We start from the raw sequence: 12,107 nt of genomic DNA, 5'->3' as shown, positions 1-12,107 counted from the left end.
GTTGGAAGTTAAATTGGTGTCAGTTATTTTACTGTGTGTTAGTAAAATGGACCCTGAGGAGGTATTTTAAACTATACAGTTTGTTTGTTGTTTCTAAGACAGCTGTGTCACTCTAAACCCTGGATGGCCTGGAACTCTCTAGAGACCAGATTGGGTGCCAGTTCACAGAGATCCACCTGCCTTTGCCTCTGGGGTTCTGGGTTTACAGGCTGTGCCACCATGCCCAGGCGGGGTGTGTGTGTGTGTAAAATATTATTTTATACACACACACACACACACACACACACACACACACACACCTGAGTGTATGTGTACCATGTGTGGGAAGGGGTCCAAAGAGGTCAGAGAGGCATTGGATTCCAGGGAACAGAATTACAGAAGGTTTTGAGCTGCCACATGGGTGCTGGGAGCTTAACCTAGGTCCTCTGCAAGAGAAGCAAGTGCTCTTAACTGTTGAGCCATCTCTCCAGCCCCCAGTAGGGGTTTTGAATGCAGTAAAGGCAACCTTACTTCAAAGGCCTGGGTTTTAATTTTGTAAATTCTCTTAATTCACTTCTTTGTCTGCCTAGGGCGAGCCCCTCCAAGAAACACAACTGTAGATCTCAATAGTGGGAACATCGATGTGCCTCCCAATATGACAAGCTGGGCCAGCTTCCATAATGGTGTGGCTGCTGGCCTGAAGATAGCCCCTGCCTCCCAGATAGACTCAGCTTGGATTGTTTACAACAAGCCGAAGCATGCCGAGTTAGCCAATGAGTACGCTGGCTTTCTCATGGCCCTGGGTCTGAACGGGCACCTCACCAAGTTGGCTACTCTCAATATCCATGACTACTTAACTAAGGTGAGAACCTGTCATCCATATGCCTGGCATGGTGCCACACACACTTACTGCACCACCTCCTACTTGTCTGCTTGCACTGATTCATTGCTGCACCTCCAACTATGTTCATCTCATAGCAGGAAACAGAGTCTTCCTAAAGTGTTGATGGTGTGTGACCCTTGCTCGGAACCACTCACTCACCCTCCACTGCTGTCTGCTTCGGGGCCCTGTGGTCCAGCTCCCTTCTGCACCCATGCCATTGCTCTTCCTTTGAGTGTCCCCTTCCTGCCCCTTTTCTGGCTGATGTGTTAGGTTCTTTAGAGCTTCCTAATACTTCTCCAGCCCTTCCTAATAAAGAAATATTAGTCTCCTTTAAATGGTCTCATATACTCTGTATTTGTAAACAACTTTTAATTGTGGGTTTTTGTGTTTTAATTTAGCATGTTTTCCCCCATTAGAACACTAAGAGCTGGGACCACATGTGTTTAGTTTGCCACTATACTCTCAGTGCCTGCCATGTGAAGATTCTTATTGAAAGAGGCAGGCCTTATTTTATCTAAAACTACCCATGAGGCTGGGGAGATAGCTCAGTTCATAACGTGCTTGAGTGCAGACATGAAGACTTGAGTTTGGTTCCCAGCACTCACCTAAAAAAAGCCAGCTGTGGTGGAGCATGCTTGTAATTCTGGTGCTGGGAAGGTCAAGGAAAAAGGACCACGGGGTCTTGCTGGCAGCCATCCTACCTGAACGTGAGTCTCTGGTTCCAGTGAGAGACTATGCTTCAGAAACTAAGATGGACAGCTTCCAAGGAACAACATCCAAGGTTAATCTCTGGCTTCTGAAAATATACTTGCATGCACACACAAACACAGACACAGAAATACGCACTCCCACTATTTCAAGAAAACCATATTTGTTCTGGTAGTGTCTGAGTTTTACTTTGTTTGCCTTTGTAGGGCCATGAGATGACAAGCATTGGATTGCTACTTGGTGTTTCTGCTGCAAAACTTGGCACCATGGACATGTCCGTTACCCGGCTTCTTAGCATTCATGTTCCTGCTCTCTTACCCCCAACGTCCACGGAGCTTGATGTGCCTCACAATGTCCAAGTGGCTGCGGTGGTTGGCATTGGCCTTGTTTATCAGGGCACAGCTCACAGACATACTGCCGAAGTCCTGTTGGCTGAAATAGGTATGCAGTTAATAGTGCTTAATCTTTACAGGTGTATATTTTCCACTCAAACCTACACCCATAGAAAATTAAGGAAAACAAAGAGTAGCTTTTATGAGTACAGAATGATCAGATAATTATTTAAAAGGAAAAATAAAAAAAGCAAAACTCAACAAGTAATGTAGCCCGGGCTTCTGTGGCTGTGTAGGTGGTAAGCCTGGACTGGCAGGTCACTGCTGAGCTTGAGTGGACACAAGTGAGTGTGCCATTCATCTCACACAAGGCAGTGTCTAGCAGTGACCTGCACTTAAAACTAGATTGTTTAGGTTCCTAATGTCACGTTGTTTTCTTCTGTTGGACAAGAACACTTGAAAAATAATGAAATGATTGTCTCCTGTACCTTATACACATCACATGCCTTTCAATTATCTTTTAATCACTGGTAAAATGTAAAGGATTCACATCTTACTGTAAATGTTGTAGTTTTTACACTTGTTTGTTTAGGGAATAATGATGGGAGTCTGTATGTTCAGTGGAGATACAATTTAAAAAGTATTTTGGTGTGTGATTGGTTGAGTCCATGGGTGCAGAACCTACAGAAAATGAGGCCACTGTACATACAAGTGACAAACTTTAACTTATAAATAAAAGTAACAAATTAACAATGGTAACTGACGTTAGAGAGTAGGATGATTATAATGCTCTAGTGAAGTTGAGCATTTTTATTTCTAGAATTTGACATTTAATGTTTTCAGAACAGTGTTGACTACCAGTAGGGAAACCATGGCTTGAAGTAAACTTTGGAGATTTCTGACCCAGAGTGTGTTAGTGAGGATGCATTATCCTTTAGCATGATTGCATCACAGCTGTTGCTACCACACTCCTACATAATGAACTGCCATTAAATTGGCCTGCTGGCTCTGCTTTAGGCTGCAGATCTGTGTGTGGTTTGGTTGCTTCTGTTCTGTTTCTCCTGTTCTAGGACCCAGGCTAGAGGGTGATGTGCATGTAGGAGACTCAGTAACCAAAGTTTCAGTTCTTTGCTCTTGTGCCAGCGAAGGACCAGGGCGCATCTGGCAGGTCCACCGAAAAGCTGTTGGATGGAGTGGGTGTATCATAGGACAGTGAAGATTGGGCTGAGACTTTGAGTGCCATGGTGACAGTAGACGTTATTCACAAAGTGGAAGCATTCCTATACCGAAATACAGTGTTGCATAAATTATGGGTCTGAAAAAAGTACTCAGAAGGTCCCCAGCACTGCTGTTTAGAGCTTGTTCCTCTAGAGCAGTGGTTCTCAGCTTTCACAGGAGTTACCTAAGACCATGGGAAAACACGGATACCTTTATAACTGTAGCAAAATGACCGTTATGAAGTAGTAACAAAAATAATTCTATGGTTGGGGGTTGCCACAACATGAGGACTGTATTAAAGGGTCATAGCATTAGGAAGGTTGAGAACCACGGAGCCACAGGGTAAGTGAATGCTGCTGTACCACAGTGCTGTCTAGTGATGTAACCACTGTCTCACAGCCACAGCACACCTCTTTCATGTTCTGAATACAAGATTTCATCTTTGATTCATATGCACATGATATTTATATTCTGCCTTTGAAAATGCTTCATTGTCATAAGTGTCTTTAAATTAATTTAATATCATAAATGAAGTTATGAATTTTATATAGTTAAGTTTTCTAAAATACCTAATTGTTAGGACTTTTTCTTTCACTTTAAAAAAATTTTATTTTATTTTATATGTATGAGTGTTTTGCCTGCATGTGTGTCTGTGCACCATGTGTAGTACCCATGAAGGCCAGAAGAGGGTGTTCAATCTCTTGGAACTAGAGTTACAGACAGTTGTTAGCTGTTGCCATGTGGGTGCTGGGAATCAAACCTGGGTCCTCTGGAAGAGCAACAAGTGTTCTTAACCACTGAGTGCCCCCTCCCTTTTCTTTTTAAGGTGGGGTCTCAGCCCAGGCTGGCCTAGAACTGCTTCCTCCTCCACCTCCCAAATGCTGGCATTATAGTAGGTGCCATCTTGTCCAGCTACTTTTAGGAGCTGTTTCTGTCTCTTTGCTACTATGCATAAGTATTATACTGATTACCTTCATGTAATTTTTTTCTTTTGAATGTCATTTTCTCCCCTATGAAGAATAAAATTCCAGAAGTATGAACTTCTTTCTAGAGGGAGAGCTCTTTATACATAACACATTTTGTTTCCCTAAAGCAGTGGTTTCCATCTTTCCTAATGCTATGACCCTTTAATACAGTCTCTCATGTTGTGGTGACCCTCAACCATAAAATTATTTCATTGCTACTTCATAACTGTAATTTTGCTGCTGTAATGAATCATAATGTAAATATCCGATGTGTAGGAGATATGCACTAGTTGAGAACTGAAGCATAGAGTTAGAACGGAGTGCTTTTAAAAGTATGAAATTTCACCATAAGCACACATGATATGTGTTATATACAATTATATATTATATAGAATCAAATGAAAATCTGAAAACACAGCTTTTCACTTGAGAGCATAAATAAGTACACGTTTTATTTATTAACAGTACTTGAACATTTTTAATCACATCTAATGAATACATTTGAAAAGAATAAAAATAAAATTCAAATACTTTTATTTTCGTTTATCTTTAGGGAAAAGTTCTTTAAGAGTAATTGTCTCCTTTTTTAAGTGTTGGGGTGAGCTGCAGTGTAGAGGTCAGAAGATAGTTTGCTGGAGTTGCTCTCCCACCATGGTCATTGCACTCAGATTGCAAGCGTGGCAGCAAATTGGGCCAGCCCAAAGTAATTTTCTCTTTAAAAACTGTAACTTCTTGGCAACTTTCTGGTAAAATCCAAGTTTTCATACTGTTTGAAAGTCTTTGCTGATAGAAGCTTTGATAGGTATAGTTAAGAACCTTTGGGAGCTTTAGATAAGCTGATAATGTGGACACCCTTTGGACAGTGTCTTTATCTTAAGCAATTGGGAAGTGAAGTCTCTAAAACTTGTACAAGTTGGGGTTTTTATAGGCTGATGTGATCTGTGTTCCTCTGTCCTCCACAGGGCGGCCCCCTGGTCCGGAGATGGAATATTGCACTGACAGAGAGTCCTACTCTTTAGCTGCTGGCCTGGCCCTGGGTATGGTTTGCTTGGGGGTGAGTAGTCAGTCTTACCCTGCTTTTAGCCAGGACGTCTGCATGTTGAAAGAACAACCTTCACACTTAGCCCTGAAGGCCACTCTGCTCTCCTGCCACTTAACCCAGTGCCCAACCTTTTCTTCTTTCTGGATTCTTTTTTCAAAGTATACAGTGGAGAAAAATTACAGTGAAGTGAGACTTTAAGATTTCTTTTCCCTGACTTACATGTTTTTTTATAGTTAAACTATGATATTTCTCTTTTATTTTTATTTTATGTGTATGAATATTTTGCTTTCATGTATGTCTGTTTACCATGTATGTGCAATGCCTGCAGAGCCCAGAAGATAGCATTGGATCCTCTGGAACTAGAGTTACACATAGCCACCATATGGGTGTTAGGTATTGAACCCAGGTCCTCTGGAAGAGCAACTAGTGCTCTTTACCACTGAACCATCTCTCCAGTCCTGACATTTCTTGAAAAAAGTTCAAGAGATAAGATGAAGAGTGGTAAATCACTCTGGAGAAAGGAGGGCTGGAGAGATCGCTCAGTGGGTGAGAATGTTTGCTGTGTATGTGTGAGAACTTGAGTTTGGATCTCAGTACACACCAAGAATGATAGCACAGGATACCCAGCATCCTCCTGTGGCCCTGTGCATACTTATACACTTGCATACATGTGTGTATGTGTATATGTACATACACCACACCCAGACACATATGCTTATTCACACACATATAATGATCACACTTCTCTTTCTCTCTACACATACATGAATAGAAAAATAGTGAAAATATATATGATTAGAAACCTTAAAAATCTGTAGTAATTGCTAGAAATAGCCCTAATCTTCCTTTGCTGCTCTGTTTAACACTGTTTCCAAGAGTTGCTATAGCAGCTCTTGCTTTGTAACAGAATGCAGTGTCAGGTTAACTCATCTTTAATTCCATCCAAGAGATGTCTACAAAACTACCAAAAACATTTCATGTAATTACTATTTTTTACTTGGAATGTGATTGCCTTGAAAATCCACCAATGTAGTGTTCTAGTCAAGCTAAATGATATTCAAAATGTTGACATGTGAGCTAAAGAGGCAGGTGGTACTGTGTAAAAAGCATCATACTGTGAATTGGGATTGGAATTTTGGTCCAGACTAGTGGTGAATCTGATTATTTGACTACATTAGTGTCTGTTGGTTAAGCAACCATATGACTGTTGAGCGGAACTGTTTGACATACAGTCCTGCCGTTTAGTAGCTAGGTAGGTAACCTTGGGCTGCTTAAATTGCACCTCCCTTTTCTCATTATAAATGAGATTTTTACTGATAGCTATTCAGTAGTATCCTACTTTTGTTCTGTTGGTCAAACACTGACCAGAAACCTTAGAGGAGGACAGGTTTATTTCTGCTCACCCTTCCTTGCTGGGCAGGAGCTCAAGTCAGGAACCTGAAGCAGAAACATGGAGGAGTACTGCTTGTTGGCTCACTTTCTGGCTTGCTTACAGGCTATTCTTAGCGAGCTCTGTTTTACAACCCAGGAAACTGCCTGGGGATGGTGCCTGCCACTGTGGGCTGGGGCCTCCTTGTCAGTTGATCATCGAGGCAGTCCCTACAGGCATGTCTGCAGGCCAATCTCATGTAGACAGTTCCTCACCTGAGGCCTTTCTCTCAGGTGACTCTAGGCTGTGTCAGGTTAAGAAGTAAAGCTAACTAGGACAAATGGGGTTGCTGACTACAGCAGAATTGAACACGATACTGAGTAAACATCCAGTAAGTTATTGTGGTTGCCTGAAGAGAGCCATGGTGCAGTGACGATACTCAGGTGTTCACAGGTCAGATTTTTAATATGTACTCGGTCTTTTCCTTTACTCTGAATGTAATTTGTCTTTGACTCTGTGTTTTATGAAATGAAAGTATGTAGATCCGAGTGTAAATTATAATTTTTGAGAATTAATAGCTTGATATTAGTTAATGTGTAAAATCTTTATTGTAATTGGAAGGAACATGAAGATTAAAATACCCTCTTCTGAAGTGTGTCCCTTTGTTTACTATGGGTGTGTGTTGCTAATTTACTGCTGTAAGACTTCTTTTCATCTCAGTTACTTGATTTTTCCAGCATGGCAGCAATTTGATCGGTATGTCTGATCTCAATGTGCCCGAGCAGCTGTATCAGTACATGGTTGGAGGTCATAGACGTTTTCAGACTGGAATGCACAGGGAGAAACATAAATCTCCAAGTTACCAAATCAAAGTAAGTCAAATCAGACTTAGAGATCAGAATGCCACAAGCTGAGAAGGCTAAGAGGCTAGCTTCAAAGTAGTGGTTCCTGCCAACAGTTTTAAGTGTGCTGTTGGTGTGTCAGCCTGGTGAATTCAGAGTTCTTACACGAGTAACTTCTCTCACCAGGAAGGAGATACCATAAATGTGGATGTGACTTGTCCAGGTGCTACTCTGGCTTTGGCTATGATCTACTTAAAAACCAATAACAGGTATGAGCACCCACTTGCCCCTTGCATGACATGTGGCGTCCTTTTTGTCCTCAGCAGTACAGTCTTCCCATGTATATCTCCCCTGTGCAAGAGCAGCCTGATGTCTGCTCTCTCAGATATCAGGAACTGAGTAGACTTTATGTAGTGTTTGCTTTGGTAATACTGTTTATCAGGATGCTCGACTCATTGTGTTCAGGGTATTGGTCCCAGGACCCCTAAAGACACTAGAACCCACAAAAGCATGGGATTTGTGTGTAATATATACACTTCATCTTGGTACTTAAAATCATCTGAGCTTACAATATGAGATACACTTATTCATACCGTATAAATGGTTGTTAATACTGTATTGTTTAGAGAAATAATGATTAAAAAAATCAAAAGACCATAAAGACCATCTGTTTAAGCTAGATTTTTTTTTCCTCCTGATACTTTCAAGTAGAATCTTGAAAAAAAAAAAAAAAAGCTGCTCAGTTCCTTTCAGTAATTTGGCTTATCTTTGTGAGTACTTTTTAAGCCAGAAATACTTAGCATTATTCGGTACTTGGTTACCATTTATAAAAATGGTTTCTGCTTTGTTTAGAAGCTTTTCTAATGACTAAACCTTCTGCTTTCCCAGTCTGTCCTGAGTTATGTCCCCAGCTCACCTTCTTTTCATTTGAAAAATATTCTGAGATTCATGAAACCCTATAACATTCGAAGTTCCTGCAACTAGGAAAATTCTATGCAGAATTAACGAAGTGGTAACAGATATCATTAACCTTCTGTTTGGATAAATGTTATGTCAGTGTCTTCTTGATACTGGAGATATTTCATTGAACAAGACAAAATTAAAAATACTGTCATGGAACTTATATTTTAATAGTGAGTCCTAAAAAAATAAATGTTATGCCAACATGTGTGAAGCATTAATGGAAAAGCTAGACCTTTGCTGGAGGGGAGAAATGATTTGATGTCTTTTGGGTTCTGATTACCTGGCTTTCTTGAGCAGTAATCTTCATTGATGTCCTCTGCCAACAGATCCATTGCCGACTGGCTGCGAGCTCCTGATACCATGTATTTGCTGGACTTTGTGAAGCCAGAATTTCTCTTGCTTAGGGTGCGGTGCTTTGTCATTTTCATCTTTCTTGACATGAAGGGGATGTTTTGTGATCCTCAAGTTTAGCATTACACCTAAATGCCTTTCCACAAAAGGATTTTACTTTTAACTTGCCACATTTTTCTGATTGGCAATGTTCTTTTGAAGTTTCCCAAATAGAACCTAGGAAGGATAAGAAAGATGACCAACCTGATCGAAAATACTTGAAATGATGTTTCTTATATTTGTATTAAAAAACTTACTAAAAGGCAGCACATGACCAGGACCTTGTGTTATTTTTTTAGTATTTTAAGGATGCAATAGTACTGTTAAGGTTGTAATGAGAGTAACAGTTTAGTACTGTCTAAAATTGTTCTGCATTTCTTTAATGTTTGATCCAGTACATGGAAGCTTTTAAATCAATATATAAGCCAAGCTATGGCTTTTCCCTTTGGAGTTTTCTTTCATAACAACTTAAAGCCTTTTCCAAACCCTTGATGATAATGAAATGAATTTTAATTATTTTTAAGATCTAGATCTTTATATATTTAGTTGATAGTCTATGTTGTTTTTTTTTTTTTTTATTATTATTATTATTATTATTTTACAACACCATTCAGTTCAATATAATAGCCACAGAATCCCCTGTTCTCCCCCTCTCGCCCACCCCTCCCCCCGATAGTCCATGTTTTTTAAAGTAATCCTTAGTTGGGAACTAATCCTTAGCTATTTACTGCTATAATTGTTAGGAATTATGTGAGCTTTGTCTAATTAATTTTGTCTGTAATTCATTTTTAAGACACTTGCTCGGTGCCTGATTTTGTGGGATGATATTTTACCAAATTCCAAGTGGGTTGACAGCAATGTTCCTCAGGTAGGTACAAATAACCAATACTGTAACTTTAATAACATAAATTGTGATTTCTTGCAAGATTTTCCAAAGTGCTATAGAATATTTTTTTCTTAGGAAGGCAATTATTTATCCTTACGGTTTCTTCTTTTTAAAAGATTTGTTTTACTGTTTTTAAGTGTGTGCATGCGCACACATAGTGTGATGCTTGAAGAAGCATCAGATCCTCCTGGAGCTGGAGTTACATGCAGTTTTGAGCTGCTTATAGTGGTTCTGTGAATTGAACTCAGTTCCTCTGGAAGAATAGTGCATTCTTGTAACTGCTGAGCTGTCTTTTCAGCTCATCTTTAGGGGGTATCTTTTGAAGACAGAGGAGCTTTCATTTTAAAAGTATATTCTGAGGGCCGTGGAGATGGCACAGCATTTGAAGTGCTTGCATTGGAAGCAAGAGGACCAGAGTTAGAATGTCCAGCTCTTGCCCCTTCAGGCAGGTCCCACTTTGCAGGGGTGGTCATGGGCTGTAGTGTCCTGGTCCTGCTAGTGGTCACATTTCTTCACATGAGCCCTTAGTTCCCAGATCTATTGGAACCTTGAGGCTATCTCTGAACCTCTTCAGGCTATCCGATAGAGGTTATAGACTGGCATGGTGGGATGGGTAGTGATGGAGACTTCCCACTAAGCTTACTGTGAGTACTCTGCTCGTGTGGTGGTGCTTTTTGAAGTGCTAGGGTGGATGTGATGTTAGTGTCCCCAGATCCCATGTAAATCCTGGTGGGAGAAGGTAGAGATGGGACTAGACATATTGGTGACCTCTGGGTTTGATTAAGAGATCTTTCCTTGATGGATATGGCAGAAGAGGGTCAAGGGAGATTCCTGGCATCAACCTCAGGTCTCTGTACCCATGTACATACAGGCGCAGGCTCACATACATACACAAACGAGCTTAAATGTATACATGCTGCACACCAGATGCACATGCACATGAAAAGAAGTTTAAAAAAAAAAAAGGGAAAAAAATTGTATATTGACCACAGACCTCTCTCAGCCTTTTGTCCTCAGAGGCTTTGAAATTGTATTGTTTAAAATTAAACTGGAACACTCTTGATATTTTATTCTAATTATACATTTATCTTAAGATTCTGGTTATAAAATTTGCATTTTTATTGCTCACATACTAAAAAGCTGGGTATATTAGTTAAAAGCAAGCAGTCTCCTTTGTAACAAGACTTCAGAAGCATTACTATAACTAGCTGTTGCCAGTGTGGGTCCTGCATTGTTTCCAATCCATACCCTGAGTAGAACACTTCTAAAACTAAAATGTGAATGGACTTTATATGAACTCCCATATTACTGATACATTCTATAGGTAACATTTTACTGTATAAGCTAGTTTAATTGCATGTCTGTTGGCTTACCCATCCCATTATTTTATGCATAATTTTTGAATACATTTTCAAGTTGTAAACAGTAATGGGACTTGTCCCTAATATATCGGTGTATGTATCATTAACTAGATGTCAGTTTTCATTTTTTCTACTGAGTGAAAATTTCTGAATCATAGAACACAATTAAATGTACTGTTTAATAAGATGTGACTAATGGTGTGCCTATGGACACAAACCTGTGTCGAGTACGCTGCTGCTCTGAACAGTATCCTTCCATACTCAAACATTCTATTTTTTCCCCAGTGTGCTAATCTTACTGATGAATTTCCTTTAATGAAGTCACCTACAGTACATATCTTTTGTGTGAGCCTTCCACCGAACGTGGTGTGTGATACTACTGGGTGTGTTAATAGTCCATCCTTTAAGTTTTTCTGCATGTGATCATGCCAGTTTCTTTTCTGTTGCTTGTTGGGCACCTGGGCAGCTTCAGCTTCCGGCTATCATGTAAAGGCTCCTGTAAAGATTTGCAATAAGTAATGCACAGTTGCTGAAATTTAGTGTTCTGTGGGCATTGGGCAGAATCACCCCGAAGGAAGGGTTGTTAGGACCTGACTGACCTCATACTTGGAATCCTCCTGGTTTTGCCTCCTGAGTGCTGGGCTCACAGGCACACTCCATACTCCACCTGAGGTTTGGTAATGTTTTTGTATTTCCTGTACACCTTTACTTGCTTGCAAGTGATTATCTCTCTCCTTCTCTTTGATCTCTCCTGTTTTGATTTTTGATTTTTATTTTTTATAACTTAGAGACCATAGGATGATGACAAAAGCCCAGATTCTAGAGGGCTTTTCATTGCAGTTACTTACAACTCATATTCTTAGTGATGCTTTTTTAGTTGATGATCAAGTGTGGTGTTGTGACCATGGCTGTAGCTAACACAAAAGACTTCTGTATACAGCGTGCCAATTCTAAGAGTTGTCAGTGGATTACCTTCCATCATGTTCATGTGTAGATGAATCACAGAGCTCTCAGGCAACTTGGGTGTGGCCTTAGAGTTGGCTTTGGAGCCATGCCCAAGCTCCAGTGCACATGTTCTGTTAAAGACCCAAAGGAGGCCCAGAGACATGGCTCAGTGAGTCAGTAAAGGCTCTTGCTGTCCAACCTGGTGACCTGAGTTTGATCCTAGG

The 12,107-nt window shown here is 40.3% G+C and overlaps 1 protein-coding gene across 2 annotated transcripts in view; it reads left to right on the top strand.

The window, feature by feature from the left end:
- Anapc1 (anaphase promoting complex subunit 1) overlaps nucleotides 1–12,107 on the top strand; it is an 82,838-nt gene that overhangs the window by 47,472 nt on the left and 23,259 nt on the right. For both annotated transcript variants that reach the window (XM_076570613.1, XM_076570612.1), the window contains exons 28-34: nucleotides 570–841; nucleotides 1,777–2,011; nucleotides 5,048–5,139; nucleotides 7,234–7,368; nucleotides 7,525–7,607; nucleotides 8,628–8,706; nucleotides 9,485–9,559. In XM_076570613.1, coding sequence (XP_076426728.1) covers nucleotides 570–841; nucleotides 1,777–2,011; nucleotides 5,048–5,139; nucleotides 7,234–7,368; nucleotides 7,525–7,607; nucleotides 8,628–8,706; nucleotides 9,485–9,559 — 971 coding nt within the window. The remainder of the gene's footprint in view (nucleotides 1–569; nucleotides 842–1,776; nucleotides 2,012–5,047; nucleotides 5,140–7,233; nucleotides 7,369–7,524; nucleotides 7,608–8,627; nucleotides 8,707–9,484; nucleotides 9,560–12,107) is intronic.

The sequence above is a fragment of the Peromyscus maniculatus genome, chromosome 4 (genome assembly GCF_049852395.1).
Source record: "Peromyscus maniculatus bairdii isolate BWxNUB_F1_BW_parent chromosome 4, HU_Pman_BW_mat_3.1, whole genome shotgun sequence".
NCBI classification, from domain to species: domain Eukaryota; kingdom Metazoa; phylum Chordata; class Mammalia; order Rodentia; family Cricetidae; genus Peromyscus; species Peromyscus maniculatus.
This window is presented reverse-complemented; position numbering and strand designations above follow the sequence as displayed.